The sequence below is a fragment of the Talpa occidentalis genome, unplaced genomic scaffold, assembly GCF_014898055.3.
Source record: "Talpa occidentalis isolate TD23 unplaced genomic scaffold, MPIMG_talOcc4v2.1 talOcc4.15, whole genome shotgun sequence".
Classification (NCBI taxonomy): Eukaryota; Metazoa; Chordata; class Mammalia; order Eulipotyphla; family Talpidae; genus Talpa; species Talpa occidentalis.
The window spans coordinates 26,971,571-26,990,733 of NW_023601543.1; the positions used below are offsets into that span (position 1 = coordinate 26,971,571).

General features: G+C 38.9%; 1 protein-coding gene across 7 annotated transcripts in view; it reads right to left on the bottom strand.

The window, feature by feature from the left end:
- Window positions 1-19,163, bottom strand: part of TMEM164 (transmembrane protein 164) — a 150,606-nt gene that overhangs the window by 82,903 nt on the left and 48,540 nt on the right. For all 7 annotated transcript variants that reach the window (XM_037512078.2, XM_037512074.2, XM_054695614.1 and 4 more), the window contains one exon: window positions 5,596-5,645. Coding sequence is in view for 4 of the 7 variants with exons in the window: in XM_037512074.2 (XP_037367971.1) it covers window positions 5,596-5,645 (50 nt within the window). In the remaining 3 variants the exon portion in view is untranslated. The remainder of the gene's footprint in view (window positions 1-5,595; window positions 5,646-19,163) is intronic.

The following is a 19,163-nucleotide window of genomic DNA, read 5'->3' on the forward strand; positions in this document are numbered from 1 at the left end:
TGTACTTCCCATACAGGTATGTTGGAATAATTAAATCTGATAATCCATGTTAAGTACAGCTAGTCATAAACAGTAAACCTGATTATAAGCACTCACAGGAAAAGACCAGGGCCCTGAGTCTGCCACTATGTAATCTTTAGCCATGTAATTTAATATCTCTTTGCCCCAATTGCTTTGTTCGTAGCATAGATAATGTACTAACTCACAGCATTGTTTAATTAGATTAGATAATTTAAGACAAAGTACTTTGAGGACAATAACAAGCTACAATAATGTAGAGTTATTATTTTAAAAATTGTCTACATTAGAAACTGATTTTTAACTTCCCACTGCATGTGATATTTCCACACAGTGGATTGGAATAATATGCACCCATGAAAATGGTGTGTGTTATAACAATGTGCATGGCTCTCCAAGGAAACCCAAAAGTGACATAAAATGTGAGTCCACTTTTATAACATTCTTCAAATGACAAGCTTGTATGAACGGAGAACAGATTAGTTGCCAGGAGTCATGAATAGTGTTGGAGGGTGGTGGGTGTAGCTACAAAAGGGCAACGGGAGAATCCTCATGGTGATGAAACTTGTTCTGTATCTTGAGTATATCTATATCAATACCCTGGTTGTAATATTGTACTTGAGTATCACAAGAGTTACCCCTGGAGGAAACTAAGTAAAGGACACATAGAATCTCACTGAAGGGAATAAGGGAATGTATACATAGGATCTCTCTGCATTTTTTTTACAACTACAGCTATATTTTTATATTATATATTATTATAATCTCAAATTATGAAATTCAATTTTACAATGATGTGGGTGAAGGGTTTGTAATAAAATGGGGGAAACCATATAATATCATTAAGTGAGCAGAGCAGAATAGAAACCTGTAATTAGAGATTAGAAGAAAAACAGGAAGGGGGAATCAAAGATAAAAAGCTAAAAATCAAGGACAAAAAATATAATAAGGTCAAAAGTATACGTATATCCAAAACCAGGTTCTAGAAAGCAACCAAAAATAGACACAGTGCTTACTAACTTAACTAAAATATAAAATAGGAGAACACAAAAGCAGGTAAGATTAAGCCCAGGAAAGATGGCATGAGTATAGATGAGGACATATTTTTATAATTTACAAAATAAGAGGACACTACATTGCAACTAAATTCGGGGCAATAAATTTGACAACTCAGAAGAAATGGGTAATTTTCTAGCAAAATACAAGTGACTAAAATTGATCCCAAAAGAACTGAATAGATTAATTACCACAGAGGACACTGGAAAGATGCTTGAGGGTCTACCGCCTGCAAAAGGCATCTAGATCAGATGCACTTCACAGTTGAGTTTTATTTGATCTTTAAAAAACATACAATTTCCAAGGGTCACTAAAGGATTCCTTCCAGTGCTGAGAAAAGGAAGAACATTCAGCAGTTCATTGTATATACCCAAGTTGAAACTTTGACCATGTTAAAAAGAATACCAAAAAAATTTACTCTGATTTCATTTATGAATCCTGAGGCAAGGTTCTTAATAAAAAGATTGGTAAATACAATCTGGCAATGTATCAAAAGAATAACATACAAAGATTAGCAGTGTTACTTGCAATAATGTGAGAGTAGTTCAAAACCACAAAATCATGGACATAATTCACTATATCAAAAACTTAAATTAAAAAAAATGGATCAACAGACACTGACAAAATATTTGATAAAATATAGCAACCATTTCCTTTAAAATATCTCTTTAACGAACACTAACAGCAAGTATGGAGGAATACAAATAAAAATATTTCCATTTAAAATCCATTTTGGACAGAGTGGCCCACCAGCACCATTTTTATTTAAGTCTGTCTTTGAGTTCTAGCAAAACTACATTATATATCACAGCAAAAGTACAGAATACAGAAAGGCACCTAAAGAAAATGAATAACTGGTATTACCATTGAAAAGAAGAGCTACAACTAAAATAAAATGAACAGGAAAACCTCAAAAGATAGCTGGATATGAGAACTATTTTTTAAAATCAATAACCGGGCCTCCCCCATGGCGCAGCTGGTTGAGCACCATGCTGTGAAGCTGTCCACAGCCTCTGCAGCATGGGTTCGATTCCCGGCTGGCCAGGGAGATACCCACATGGCTCGGCAGACCTTGCCTGCCTCACCCACTGCTCCCCTCAGCAGTGTCTTTGGTCCGTCTGCCTGTTCTGCTCCCCGCTGTTTCTGGTGAATTCTCTCACCCTCCTGCGCCTCTGGCCTGTACCCCAGTTCTTGTATAAATAAATAAATCTTTAAAAAAAATTAAATCAATAACCTTTTTCTATTTTAGCAAGAAGCACATCGGAAAGGAGGAAAATACTCTGAAAATTCTATTAATTCTTTAGGAAGAAACATATCAAGAAAGGCATAGGGTATATATGAACAAAAGGACAAATCTCACTGAAAAATGAAATCAAGATTTGAGTAGATAGAAATATTCTCATATTAAAACCTATATAACTTATAATAATTCAAGTCTCAAAAATATAAAGTTAATGTAATTCAAATTACATTGATGGGGTGTTAGGGGGATGGGTTGGATGAAAGTGATCTTAAAATGTGCATGTAAAAAAAAGTCCGAGAATAACCAAGAAAACCATTTTTTAGACTAGTGTAATCAATCAATATGATCTGTGTACTGTGGGGAGCAGAATAGGCTGCCCCCAAAATACACCACTTTGGTACATGGACTGTTTTGAGCTAAGAGCAATTAAGGCCAACAATCTGAACAAAAAGCAATTAGGACCAGCAATCTCAGGAAGGCTTTTCTTTACCTCACCCTTAACTACCTGAGTAATTTAGATAGAAGAGTGATCACCAGATTTAACTACAAAGAATAGAAGTTAAATGTGCTAGGATGGGGGGAACATAGTAAGGCCTGTTTGTTCAACGCGCTCTCTCTGTCCCTTCATCTATACATATAGCATGGCAAAATTTGTTTACAAAACATTTCCTCTTCCTCCTTTCTGTAAATTGTATTTGCCCCCTTGAACTTCCAGACCCCTGCCCCCTTTCACCTTAGTTCAGGATGTCAAATAAACCCCAACTGTCTGATATCACATAGCCCCAAGTCTTTGTGGGGTTCCTGTACATGTGAAATTTCACTTGTTTTTCTTCTCTAATCTTTCTGATGTCATTTTAATTATTAGACCAACCAAAGAACCTAGAAAGGTAGAAGGAAATTTTTGCCCCCCTGACAGAATACAAATAGACATGTAGGTGAAACAGAATAGACAACCTATAATGGATTCTAGCACATAAAAAGTTTAACAGATGACAATGATGGTAGCTCAGCTGACAGGGAAAAGTAGGAATTATTTAATATATTATACTAGTACAAGTTATTATCCATATTTAAGAAAATAATCTCAACAGACTAGAAATCCAGAAATTATTAAAAAAGAGTCATATTTGGATATGAAAAATATAAACAATTATGTACAAAAATACAGCATTAACAAAGTCAATACATACAGATGTGGGAAACATAATCATCACAAAAGACTAATATCCTAACTACTCAAAGGAATCTTACAAATTAAGAAAAATATTAACAATTCATAGAATAATAGGGAGATAAAAGGAATAGACAATTCAAAGAGAAAAACTGAGATAATATGAAATTCATTAGTAATCAAGGAAATACATCCATTAAGTTGGAGAAATTATACAAGAACCATAACACCTTCTGTTGTTAGGAATAAAGAAAATAATCTCTATTATCTACAGAAGGGAAAAGTAAATTTTAGCAGTCTGTTTTTATAAAGTAATGTGGAAATCTCTGTTAACCCAAGTATATATGTATATTTATCTATAAGCAGTTATATATATAATGTGCATAGATGTATGTGTGTGTATAAACATATAGATAAATATGTATGTGCATATGTCTTTATATGCTGGTCCTTTATATATGCATATATGCACAAGAATGCTTATTTCATTTTACATTAATTGTAGTGGCAGATATCTAGAAAGAATGAATGTAAATGTTCATCAATAGGGAAATACCTAAATAAATTGTTGTGGATTCATGAAATATTTTGCAGCATTGAAAAGAATAAGCACTTTAACAACAGATCTCATGAACAGATTCCACGAGATATTTTTGAGTGACAAAAGCGAGATGTGTGAAAGTGTATGCAAGATTCTGTTTTTGTAAACCTGCATGTGAGTAAGTGTGCACCAATGAGCATGGAGAAAAACACAGACCACCTACTGGTTTGTTAATATATGCAAGGGTGGTAAGGGAAAGCAGAGGTAGGAGTCAAACAGAACAAGGAAAAGAAAATATAGAACCAGTATAAAAAATAAGCCCAGCAATCATATTTATGTTTTTTATGTGTATAATGTATACATGAATTGAGTTAAATTTAGAAAAGATAGACTAAAAAAACCTAAATATGATCTCTGCTTATTAAAAACAGAAAGGCAATAACCAAAATTATCTAATAGTGGTAGAATTAAGGGTAATGTTTATTTTCTTCTCTATGTGTTCCTGCATTTTCTATAATGAAAATTGTTACTTTCATCGTAACGAAATAAAACCAATAAATGTTACTTTAAAAACATTACACTGAAAAATTGAGCTCATTTTGGAACTCAAGGGATGGAACCAGGGTTAAATGCCCCTTCTGCTTAGGAGCTGTCTAAGTTTGAGATCTATGAAATCAGGATCCATTATCCCTCATCCAGCAGAAAGTTACTCACCTAAGGCAAGAGACTAAGTGGCTATTCCAAGAAGCTATTTGAAGCAGCAATAGGGAAATACCTAAATAAATTGTTGTGGATTCATGAAATATTTTGCTATTTCCCCCTACCTAACACTTTAATGACTTAAGTAAATCAGAAAGCCATTTGTTCCACTCTCAATTATCCAAGGATCTGCTGGGCTCTTTACTTCCTGTCCCCTCCCTCTGGCTTGTGGCCATTACATTGCTTGGGAACAGCTCCAAAATGGGGGCCAGGGAAGGGAGAAAGATTAAATTAATTTGGTCGATTTAGCTTCTCATTAACAACTGTAATAAAAGGCTTGATACGTGAGATGGTCACAACTCATGGTTAAAATGAGGGTTCCAGGACTCGAGAATTTCACTTAAGCCAACTTGCCTTCAGATAAACACTATTTGCCCGCAATACAGTTTAATGGATTTGGTGTTTGCTATTTTTGAGAAAGTCAGAAATTGTAATAGGTGATATGTTTCTTTCCTCACTTTAATTTGCACTTTCAGAAAAATAAAAAAAATAAAAAATAATAAAACAAGAACAAAGCACTTTAAAGTGAAGAACCATGATTTCAGTAAAGCAGTAAGAGCACAACAGAAAGATTCTTGCAACAGGAGAAGCTGTCCAAGAGAACATACCTGGGCCAAAAGCCACATCACCAGGAGTCACTGACAGGATTTGTGAGGACTCACCAAAAGTCAAATTTCTACACACATCACCCTGTTTCACTCAGAACTCATAGACTGTTGTCCCTGGGAAGCCAAGACACAAAACTGTGCAAGTCCAAGGTGTGCAGAGCAATGTGCCCATCATCCTTTGCTATCAGACAAAACTTACTTGAAGATGATGGTAGCTCCACGGCACGGTGGGCAGGCCAGGAGAAAGATCTGCAATTGAAAAAGAATTGAGTAAGATTATCAAGAGAAAAGCTAGATATAGCAAGTCAATAATACTTAAATAATAATAACAACTAATAAAAAAAAATCAAACTCTAACACAAAAAATGTAATGAAAAAATTTAAAAGGCAAGCAGGTGGTTTTCCAAAGTACATGTTTGTGTTTACCCATCCATCTATATGTATGGCGAACATGTGTTATATCTGGATGGCAGGGGGAGGGAAAGATATGATAGGAGGGCTAAGAGATGGAGAAAGCTTTTCTCAGGCCCTTTCAGCTTCTAGAACACTTCCCCTTAAACTCAAGTACAAGAATCAGTTGTTCAACTTTTCCACTTCAATATAACACAAGTAGCCAGTCTAAGGGTTTAACACAGGGCAAGTGAAAATAGATTCTGAGCACAGGACAAGTAGACAAATGCCATCTGGTTTGTCTCCCATGGGGGAAGATGGGTTAATCAATACCCAACATTGCCTGATGCAGTAAATGACAATACAGGATGCCCAGTTAATATGAATTGCAGATAAACAACGACTAATGTTTCAGTGGAAGTATAGCCTAATATTGCAGGGAAGATAATTGTATTATATATCACATTACACATTGTTTATCTGCAATTCAAATTTAACTGGGCATCCTAAATGTATCTGGCAACACTATCAATTTTGTCACTCCCAGGCTCCAAACCTCCCTTTCATTTGATCAGTCTGTTTCACTACTGGGTGATTTTTACTCTTCAATTACCCTCCTGGGTGAAATTAATAAAAAAGACCTTGTCCTTCTAGGAGACAAATCAGTTCCATGCTACTTAATTTGACCTAGACCTGCATAAACCAGCAGCTTGTGGTAGTTTTGTCTTCACCTAAGCACTGGTTCTCAAACCAATGGGACAAAGAAACCCCAGCAGAGCTTGTTAAGAATGCAAATTCCCAGGCATTCCCATTAGGAATTTTGATTCCAGAAGTCTGAGACTCCAGGAATCTTTATGTTTAACAAGCACCACAAGAGATTCAGCCACTCCTGGGAGCCAAACACACAGAATGTTTTTGACCTTGACCTGAACTACTCCAGGGATCAAAGACATTCAGCAGAATTAAGAATGGAAAAAAGAATGAAACTCATATTTGCAGAGTTCCTTCACCTCCAGTGATTTAATAATATGATTTAAGAAATAACGGAGTATGTTCCTATCTTATGGAAAACATTTATAAATAGTTAATCTGCATTATGGACTTGTTAGCTTTGCCATGTGTATATCCTTTGGCGCTTGGTTCTTCAGTTCTACCAGAGTCTTCTATATATTTGGAAGGAAAGGGTACTATGGATGAAAATCACTAAGGAAAGACACCTGCTTGAATTCCTGCCAAGAGGAAGAAAAGAAGAATGGAAGACAGGGCTTTGAAAAGAACAAGGCCAGGAGTCCATTCCCTGCACAATACCTCATCGAAGAACCCCTCCGAGGAAATATCCATCAAGAATGTGCCTTCCCCCCTGTGGATCAATTTGATTAAAAGCAAAACCACTGACAATTACAGGTCCACAATCCTTTATTGGCAATTGCCACATCTAAAAGCTCTAAAAACTGAAAGTCTGTTTTTTTCAAAGCTCATTTGGTAGCAAAACATGACTTGTACTGAACTAAATCCATTTACAGATTTTACCTATTCCACTTATGGTGACTATTCATATGTTTTCCATCAAAATATATATTTTGATTATATGCCCCAGGCCCCACTAGGACTATGTGCAAAATACTCCAGATGCACTGAATTGCAAAAACATTCTGCTTTCTGAAATACACTGGTTTGGGATAAGGATTGTAGACTTGGAATTTCAATCATCCAAACATTAACTTACCCCACTCCCACCCTACCCCTCAGAAGCAGTCCAAGAAAGAAACAAAGCTGGTATTCTTTACCACTGGCCAGCAGTAAAGTTACTCACCTTAGGCAAGAGACCAAGTTGAAGGCTGTACATAGCTACCCAGCATCAGGCCCATCAAAGGCTACACTCAGAAGTGACAGTTTATAGAGAGCAGACAGGGGCCCCCACCCACCTCAGAAAGGTCCTCAATACTTCCAGGGTCACCTAAGAGTGATACCAGCAGCCTTGTTGAGCTTCTGGAATACCCAAGTTACTTCCAACATGCTAAACAGAGAAGCAAAAATGAGACACTGGGTCCCCTAGTTAACTCTTTTCTATAGCCACCGCCAAGAGGAGACATGTAGATTCTTGGGGAGCAGATTTCCCTATAACTGCTCTACCTGGTTGGTTCTTATAGGGACAAATGCCAAAAGGCCATAAACCAGGGGAGCAAGCCTCTAATCCCAACCAAACAGGTTGTCATATTATCCTCCACTCAATCATGGATCAAATTTCTTCTGAGACAGCTAATCTACTTAACTCTAAATAAGTTTTCTAACAGTTACTTTCATGTGGCCACGTCATCCCCACCACTACTTTGGCGTTTCTTGTCTTTCCTATCTAGTTCCATCATCAGGACAGAAAGTATCTTTTTCAAATCAATCTGTGAATCAAATATATGTAGACCCCAAATCCACCATATTCTATTTACACTAAATTCATTACCTCCTTCAGCAACTTTATTTTTTTAAAGATTTATTTATTTATTTTATACAAGAACCGGGGTACAGGCCAGATGTGCGGGAGGGTGAGAGGATTCACCAGAGACAGAGTGGGGAACAGAACAGGCAGACTGATGAAATACACTGCTGAGGGGAGCAGCGGGCGAGACAGGAGAGGTCTGTGGCGCCATGTGGGACCCTCGCCGGCCAGCTGGGATCAAACCAGCACTGCAAAGGCTGCGGACAGCTTCACAACGCAGCGCTCAAACACCTGCGCCACCAGGGGAGGCCCTCCTTCAGCAACTTTCAATATTAAAAACATTGAACCTCTCTGTTCTATCATGCTGGAGCCAGACCCACAATCACCATTAACCAAAGGAGTCACATTTTAATTCAGGGGCACAAAGGCCCCCAGTCCTAGCCTGAATATCGCTGCTTTCTTCCTTGTTGGCTGCCAATCACCTTCAAATTTTGGTAGCATGTGTTTGAGCAGGCAGAAAGCTAAACCATCTCTTCAGCTGCAAAGAGAATATGAAGTGAAGGCACTTGGAGTGCAAACAAGGACAGCAGGAAGATAAGAATACATCTCAGCATATCCCAGCACCAACTGGGAATTTTGTATTCATGCCAAAATCTAACCAGCTCAGCACCTGGAGAAAAGGGCATGGCAGGCTGCACACACTTCCACTTTCCCACCACCTGGGTGCAAACAGGGTCTTGTTATTAAATCCCATTTTACATATAAAGAAACTGAGGGAAAGGTTCTCACAAGCTTTCTGACAAGAACCATGTCCCCTAAATCCCAGTTCAACATGCATGCTACCTGACATGGACCACGCCTCCTGGGGGATTTTCTTCTTTAGGCTATATCCCTGCCTCTTGACCTCAGAGTACAGGGAGTCACCCCCAAAGGCTCCATACTTGTGCCACCACACAGCTGATAAGATCTCTCTACAAGGTGAGACACCTCAAAACACAAACCTAACCAGGTAGCCAAGTATGTTTACACAGATGGGTACCAGAGTCCAGTGTTCCGTAAAGATGGGTTAGGCTTAGATCCAACTTGCCTCATTCCCACATGTGCTTGGGGGCTTGTACATCTTGAGTCTTTATAAAACTGAGGGCTCTCTGGATTGAATTTTCCATGGAAAAAAAAAAAAAAAAACACTGGTTCAGTTCCAAACCACATTCTCTCAGCTTCCCCAGGATAGCTTCACCGTTGCTGCTCCAAGTTTCCGTCCAGAAACTTGTAAATTCATCTCTTTCCTGAGCACCCACTGTAGACACCAACAGCTGTGCCAGGTCCTTCTTTCTGAACCACTCTGGTTGCAGGGTCCCACCTTCCCTAATCAACCTTCTTAGCCATCACTTGTCCCGGGGCCCCCATCCTCTCTCCCTGGAGCTCCTCACTAGTCTCCCACCTCTAGGCACGCTGCAGTGAAAGGGATCTAGCACAAATACTACTCTAATCTGCCATTTAAAAATTTTCAATGGCTTGCCAGCACCTACCAGAAAACCTCCAGCTCCTTAGCATGACAGGCATTCTTTATTCCAGACCCCACCTCTCTCTCCAGCATGGCAGCCTCATGCATTTGCCATATTGTATCCTGAGCATTCTCTGTATCAATAAATATGTTTCTACAACCTCATTTTGTCATAGCTTCCTTTTATTCAATTGTATGGATAGGCAATAATTTACTGAGCCAATCTCCTCCTGTTGCTATACATGGAAGTAAAGGGCAGGCCTCCCCAAAACGTGTCACTTTGACACGCAGATTATTTCAAGATGACATCAATCGAAGTCCAGCAGGCTCCTGAGAAACTTACCATTCCCCAATTTACCTAGAAGAATGAAACCTGGGGGGTTTTCCCAGAAACAGGTATTACCAGAAATAACCTTTCTACCTAAAAAAAAAAAAAAGCCTATCTACATGGCAGGACAAAATCTAATTACAGAGCACCTCTTCTTTGTCATATGTGAGTTCCTGGAAGCCCCAAGCTCCCATGCTATTCCTTAACTCAGCATATATATCCCATTTTGGCCCACTAACTTTGGAATCTACAGGTCTATGTAGATCCCCTGTAAGAACAAAATTTTCTTTTTCGTCTACTGATCTGTCTGATGTTAATTTGATTATTTGACCAACTAGAGAAGAACCCAGAGGGGCAGGATGGAATTTCCTTTCCTCCCCAACTTAAGTTATGCCTAAATTTTCATATCCTTTACTATTTCCTTAGCCTACATTCATAGAAGGAGAATTTCTAAGGCCTCCAAAGGGAATATATATTTTAAGGTTTTTAACCTATAATTCTAAACTGCTTCCCAGAAATTTTCTTTGAATGCTATCTCCAGCCAGCAATATGTGAGAATGTGCTTTTGCTGTAACTTGTTCAATAGGTTACTATCATTTTTTTAAAAGGCAAACCACTGAAGGGGAACAGAATTTGCCACCCCAAAATGTCTCTTTGGCATTAGGATTATTTTCAGTTGGTTATTTTTTTTAATAGCAGACAAGGGAGAAACTCTGAACACCAAGTAGAATTTATCCCTTCATAAGAGACATACTCTGGCTCCCTGCCATTGCTATTTTTCTTTTGTCTTTAGCTGGAAGTAGAACTTCTAGAGGTAGTGGGGATATGTCACAGTTACTCTGTTGTCCTGGTCTCCCCCATGGACACAGAAGGCATATGTATCATTAAACATGTTTGTTTCTCTTCTGTTAATCTGTTATTTTATTTTGAGGGTATCACAGCCAAGAACCTAGAAGGGTAGAGGGAAAACTATTTTCCCTCTACACACACACACACACACACACACACACACACACACACACACACATTTTCTTGCATGTCTAGGATTACCAGAAATGTTAAACTACTTTCTAACATCTTTTGGCAAACCGTTATTTCTTCATTTGGAATGTGATCATCTGTGGCCTTTGCTTATTTTTCAAATGGTATGTTCTCTTTCTTATTGAGTTATAGGATTTAGTTATGTTTTAATGACACTTAATGCAAACTATTTCACATTTAACACAAATTTTTCCCAGGCTGTCAATGTTATAGCTCTGCTTGTGGTCGTTTTCTGATATATAGAAGCTTTTTTTTATCTTTACGTAACTAGAAGTATTTGTCATTTCCATTATGGTTTCAACCTTTGATATCCTTTGAGAGTTTCCTGTGCTTACACGAAGTCACCTATTATTTCCCAAATATGTTAATAAGTAATTTTTTTTTAATTTAAATCTCCAATATCACAAAATTGTGCCACTGTTAATCCATTAGCTCATCCACAATGGCCTTCTCACCTTTTCTCTTCTGGCTCTCATTTACCCATCAAATACAAAATTAAACATCATTTTCGTCAGGAAGCCTTCAGTAAAATGTCCATCCTCTGTCCTCCCATTAACTCCTTCCGTTTACCTCTTTCTGAGAAATTCAATTTTTGCCAGTGTAAGGATCTTACGAAGAGCATTCTGTCAAGAATTTAGACAAAAGGCAAAGTAGGATACTACTAATAGGCTTTAAAATCAATATAAAAGAAATTTAAAAGGTTGTAAAGTCACCTCAAAGCGAGAATTTCACAGGCTCAAAACACCAGACTAAATTATACCTAAAGAAAGAATGGGTTTGGTCAATCATTGAGGTATAGAATAAGGAGTCACAAAGACATTATTTGGCAGTGTCCACACCCAAGCACTATTTAGGGGCCAGCCAATCTTAGCTCTTAATATCAAGTTTTCTGGTCCCATTAGCAAACTCATCCCTATTAAGAAGCTAGAAACAGGACAGGTAGCATTACCATGTGGCTTAAAGTATGGGTTTTGGAGACCTGTTTCTATATACAGGCTCTGCCCCTCACCAGCACTGTCACCTTTGGCAAGAGACTGGAGTCATATTCATCACTAAAATAGGGATAAAAATAGGGCCTATGTCCAACAAGATTTCAGAGAAGATCAAATGAAATAAAACAGGCAAAGCACTTGGCACACTGCCTAGCACATAGCTAGCACTCAATACATAATAGCTATAATTATTCTGATCGCAAAAGAAAATCCATCCCTACTGTGAGCTTTATTAGCAACAGCTCATATAAAACTCCCAATTAATCTAACCTCACTTGTTCTGATTCCATTCTTGCATAATAATATTCTGATAGACTTCTTGGCTTCCCCTGTCTACCTGCGTACAGGGAGTGAACATTTACCCACCACAGACTTGGTTTCCTCGTCTACCAAATGGGGATTCCATTATTAATATCTCAAAGGGCACATGTGAGAATTAAATGCTTGAAGCACTTAATTAAGTGTCTGACACAGTGTAAATAAAATAAGTAGCATCATCCTTCTTAAATGCCCTTTTTCTTCTTTTACTGCAAATTTCATCCAAGTCCATGGTAAATTCTTTTTCTTCCACAAAGTATTCTTCAATAACACCAGACAACAATTCTTTTTTCAAATGGTTTATAAAACTTATGAAGTATATAGATTTTATTTAAGTTGGGGTTGTAAATGGCTCTTTGTTGCCACATATAGTGTTGCAGTGGATTATGAACTAGGATGTGATTACTAAAATTTCTCTCTTGACAAATCTTAAATGGCCACTGAACAAAGTCCAAAGTCACTGGTAGGTAGGGAATCAAGGCCCTCAACAAGATGTACCCCACTCCCTGCTGCCTTGCCAGTTGGAATTACCATTGTGTCTCGGTTTTCACCCTGAACTTCAGTTTCTACATTTGTAAAATGAAAAAAGTATTAGTTCCTGTCTTCAATATCTTAACCTCAACTGCTTTTACCATTTATTTATTTATTTTTATTATTGAGGTAACACTGATTTACAACTATGTATATGATTTAGGGAAATAAGTTCATTGCCATAGGTCTTCACCATTGACCATTGGGCCCCCTCGTCACTTTGTTTCCAGCCCCATCCTCCCTCCCCGTCTAGGAAACTCAGAAGAGCTAAATAGATGTTTCTCCAAATAAAACATACAGATGGCCAACAGGCACATGAAAAAAAATGCAGTCATCATGAGGGAAAACGCAAATCAAAACATAATGAGATATCACCTCACTCCAGCGTGAATGACACATATCAAAACAACCAGAAACAAGTGTTGGCAAGGGTATGAAGAAAAGGAATCTTCATGCATTGTTGGTAGGAGTGTAAAGTGACCCAGTCCTTATTTAAAACAGTATGGAGGTTCCTCAAAATATGAAAAATAGATATACCACATGACCCAGCACTTTTACTCCTAGGTATCTACCAGAAGATTACAAAACACTAATACTAATTTGAAGGGATAGATGCACCCCTATGTCCACTGCAGCACTGTTTACAGTAGCCAAGCTAAGGAAACAACCAACATAGCAGTGGATTAAGAAGATGTGGTACGTATACACATATTCACACACACAGGAATATTACTTGGCTATGAAAAATGAACTTTTGCCATTTGTAACAACATGGATGGAACTGGAGGGGATTATGCTAAGTGAACTAAGTCAGAAGGAAAAAGACGAATACCAATATTCCACCCATATGTGAACTATAGAGAAATAAAACAAAGGAAATGACAAAACTAAATCAAATCAACTGTTGTTTCTATGAAGATATCCAATGCTTTCTGGTTATTTCCATCTGGATGTCACACAGACCTAACATAACTAAATCTGAACTATGATATACTTTTCCTAACCTCTTTCCTCTCTAACTGTTCCCTCAAAAATGGGAGAGAAGATCCAGCTCTTGTAGAGTAGAATTCCAACCAAAAAAGGTCAAGGAATGGGCAAAACAGAAAATCACAATTAGGCAAACACAGCAGCAGTAATTGTTACAGGGAGGAACTACTGATAGATGCTATGATCAGTGTAAGCATCATCATTTTTGCATGCAAGATACTTGCTAATTACAAAAGGAAAATAGTAACTTTACAGTGGAAAAAAAACTAGAATCACCACCTTAGAATCAGTGTGAATATCACCAGGAATAAGTCATATCAACATGTACCCCCTGATACGCTGCACCAAGACGAATACAGCATCACTGTGTGGTATTTCTTCCCTAATTGTTCAAACCTAATCATGAAAAAAACAATCAGGTAAGTCCAAATTAGGGATACTATGCAAATTAGCTGATCAGGACTCTTCAAAATTGTCAAGGTCATGAAGGACAGACTGAGGAATTGTACTAGAGGAGACATCAGAAACATGGCACAAGACAGTCCTTCTCCCAACACTGCCCATCTGTGTCTACATAGGTGTCCCTCTTTTTTCCTTCTTCTATTCCCAATAAATCTGTCCTTTGAAATATGAGGGGAAAAAAAGAGAAAAATATGGCAAGTAAATGCAATGTGGTATATCCTGGATTGCATCCTGGAATAGAAAAAACACATTTGTGGTAAAACTGGTAGAATTGGAATAAAGTCTATAGTTTAGTTCATAGAAACAATGCTAATTTCTCAACTTTAATAATTTTACCATGTTTATGCAAGAGAATAACCTTGAAAGCTGAATCAAGAGTATACAGAAGTTGTCTCCAATATCTTTACAACTCTTTTGTAAGTTGAAAATCATTTTATTATATAAGTTAAAATATGTATTGTCATCCAATTAAATTATCTTCAAACCTCAGAGAAATCTTTGGTGCCTCCCTTCTTTTTTAGCTTTCAACAAGAAGTCAGTCTACAAGTCCTATCTGAGAAATATCAGTTCAAGTCCTCGATACTTTAACTTTTTTGATTTATCTCAAATCTATCCTCACTGTCTTTTCCTACTTCTGCCCCTATCATTTTCTTAAACTACCTTATCAGTTGCCTATTTGATCTCCAGTTCTCCTATCTCTCCTCCTTCACTCTAGTTCTTATACTTTTGTCAAGTTCCTATTCTTAAAATACTACCCTAATCACTTTATGCTCCCAGACAAAAAGTTTGGAACAGAATCAAACACCCCCTATCAGATGCTCGGTTGACTTCTTTGTAGAAAATTACAAGCTATTTCTAAAATACCTATGGAATTGCAAAGGACATCCAGTCAAAACAATCTTGAAAAGGACAAGTAGGAGGAGCCAACTACCTGATTTCAAAACTTACTACAAAACAACTGTAATTAAGACAGTGGGATACCAGGGACTCCCTGGTGTTACAAGGGGTTAAGCCTCAGCACTATCAAGCTATTCAAAGCCACTGCAGCATGAGTTTGATCCCCAGCCAGGGAGGTGACCCACATGGCGCAGCAAGCCTCTCCTGTCTTGCCCATTGCTCCCCTCAGCAGTGTATTTCAGTCTGCCTGTTCTGCTCCCCATTCTGTCTCTGGTGAATCCTCTCACCCTCCCGCGCTTCTGACTGTACCCAGTGCTTGTATAAATAAATAAATAAATAAATAAATAAATAAATAAATAAATAAATAAATAAATAAATAAATAAATAAATAAATAAATAAATAAATCTTTAAAAAAAAAAAGATGGCTAAGGATTTGAACTGATATTTCTCTTAAGAAGATAAGGGACAATATGCACAAGAAAGGAAGTGCCACATCCCTCATCATTAGGGAAATGCAAATGAAATCCATAGTGAGGTACCACTTCACACCCACCAGCAAGGCTAAGATAAGTAAAAAAAAAACAAAACGTGTTCATGTGATGTGGAAAAACTGGAAACCGCATGCACTGCTGGCAGGGATATAAAAATGGTGCTGCCACATTAGAAAAGAGAATGGCAGTGTCTGAAAAGGTTAAACAATGAGTTATATGACAACCCAGTATACATACTTATGTACAATACATAAATACATGTGTGTATATGTGTGTGTGTGTGTGTCTGCAAGAGAAACGTCCACACAAAAACTTATACCAGCATTATTCACAACAACCAGAAGGTGGACACAGCCCAAACACTCATCAATGAACCAATGGAGGCACAAAATACCATACAGTCATGGTATTTACTGAAATTTCAGTCAACCACACACTGCATGCATATACAACAGTGATACCACAGCCTAGGTATGTAGGTCTGGGTAATTACACTCAACTATGTTCACATAATCACAGAACAGCCTAATGATGCATTCCTCAGAAAATATCCCCACGATTAGGCAACACATGACTGCATAACCATGCGAAGCAATGTTATTTGACCATAAAAAGAAGTGAAGTATTTATACACTCTACAACAAGGATGAGCCTTAAAAATATTGTGCTCAATAAAAAATGCAAATTAGAAAAGACCCTATTACCCTATCAAACCACTTCTAGGAAGCATCCAGAATACAAATCTATAGACAGAAACTAAATTAGTAGTTGCCTAGAGTTAGGCGGGGGTAGAGTAAGGGTGGGCAGGGGAACAACAGCCAAACAGTATGAGATGAAAATATTCTAAAATGACTGTGGTAATACCTGCACATACCTGAGAATATACTTGAAAGCGCTGATTGAACAATTTTTTTTTATAATCTGTTTTAATAGCCTTATATCTTTTTTTTAACATTTATTTATTTATTTATACAAGCACTGGATACAGTCAGAAGCTCGGGAGGGTGAGAGAATTCACCAGAGCCAGAGCAGGGAGCAGAACAGGCAAACTGACGTGGTACACTGCTGAGGGGAGCAGCGGGCGGCAGGAGAGGTCTGCACCATGTGGGACCCTCGCCCGGCAGCCGGGGATGGAACCGGCACTGCAGAGGCTGCGGACAGCTTCGCAACCCAACACTCAACTGCTGCACCACCAGGGGAGGCCCTGATTGAACATTTTAAATGGTTGAATTGTATAGCAAGTGAATTATACCTCGATAAACTATTTTGAAAATCTTCAGCTAGCTCCTTATTGCCTGTTGAATAAAACGTACACTCCTTAATTTAGCACTCAAAGACCTCCCCCTCCCCATCATCATTTAATCCCCAACCAGCCTTATTAGTCATTACCCTTTGTCACATGCCTTTCAATCAAACCAAAATGTGTTAGTCGACATTACCCATATGCCCCATGCAAAAACTCACAGCTTTGGCCCTCTTATTAAGTCCCTGAAAATGGTTCCAAAGAGGTACTCTCTATTTCTTCCAAAACTTTGCCCTCACGAAGAAAGCATTAGGATAGGGCCACCGAGTACAGTTGTATAGGTTGTGCACTGCACAACCCTAGTGGCGCCATTCAATTATAGTCTATGTGAATGGCACTCTCTCCTAGGGTTGTGCAGTGCATAGCTGTTCGTGGCGGCCCCACTTGGAAACATCACTAGAGGTTGGGAACAAAGCCAAAAAGAGGAATCAAGAGAGAATCAGTATAACTACAGTCCTATTAAGAAGTGGGTACTTTCCAACTCTTACCAAGATATTTCAAAAATTAAGAAAATAACATAGGGGCCTCCCCGGTGGCGCAGCGGTTGAGCGCTGGGTTGCGAAGCTGCCCGCAGCCTCTGCAGCGCCGGTTCGATCCCGGGCTGCTCCACAGCCACTGGAGGAGGGTCCCACATGGCACGCAGACCTCTCCTGCCGCCCGCTGCTCCCCTCAGCAGTGTACTTCGGTCCTTCTGCCTGCTCTGCTCCCCGCTCTGGCTCTGGTGAATTCTCTCACCCTCCCGCGCTTCTGACTGTACCCAGTGCATGTATAAACAAACAAACAAATAAATAAATGAAAATGCATGCCTCTAAAAAAAAATAAAATAAAATAAAATAAAAAGAAAGAAAATAACATAGTGTTATCATGCACAGTGCTGCATGGAATTGGAAGCCAGGAACATCCAAGAGAAAAATTGTTATTTATGTTTCTCCAGGAGTGGCGAAAGAAAAGGATACACTGTCTAGTCAATATAAAGATATGATAAACCTTACATGGTCTCTCTCATGAGACCTTTCAACTCCATTAGGTTCCCATTTTAGCTTATCAAACAAGCCCCTGTTTAAATTGGCTTCATGAACCTTGCCATCAGGAACAGTAGGACATGTTACATCTCTATAGAGGTCTCTGTCCCATCATCAATCCATTCATTCATTTTGTGATTTGTCAAGAAGTCTTTTGAAAGTCTGGGGACTATGAAGCCAACATCCTTGGGTGCTTTGTGGGTGGCTTTGAACCCCAAACTAAGTTGCAGAGTTAAGACTCACGTCAGGGGCCTCCCTGGTGGCGCAGCGGTTGAGCGCTGGGTTACGAAGCTGCCCTCAGCCTCTGCAGCGCCGGTTCGATCCCCGGCTGCTCCCCGGCCACCGGAGGAGGGTCCCACATAGCACGCAGACCTCTCCTGCCGCCCGCTGCTCCCCTCAGCAGTGTACTTTGGTCCTTCTGCCTGCTCTGCTCCCCGCTCTGGTGAATTCTCTCACCCTCCCGCGCTTCTGACTGTACCCAGTGCTTGTATAAAATAAATAAAAATAAATCTTTAAAAAAAAAAGACTCATGTCAGGACCTCCCTGGTGACACGGGTTAAAGTCTCAGCGCTATCAAGCTATCGACAGCCACTGAGGTCTGAGTTTGATCCCTGATCAGGGAGCTGACCCACATGGCACAGCAGACCTCTCTTGTCTCGCCTGTTGCTCTCCTCGGCAGTGCATTTCAGTATATCTATCTGTTCTGCTCCAGACTCTGTCTCTGGTGAATCCTCTCAACCCCTGCACCTCTGGCCTACACCCCAGTACTTGTATGCATAAATAAATAAAAAATAAATCTTTTTAAAAAAGACTCATGTCAACTCCACCAAGGCACAGATACCCTCTGAAGCACAGTCACAGCAGTCAGCCAGCCAGTCCCCTCTTACTATCACCTCTAAACTGCAAACAGTAATACAGGACTCTCCAAAATGAGGAGCCATAAAGGATTGGAGGCATTGGCTGTGAAGACAGGTGAGCTGGTAGCAGAGTTTAAGTATGGTAGACATTGAGTTTGTTCCTTCTTTTTGTCCCCACTCTAGTTCAGCTCAGCCTTCCACTTTCATAA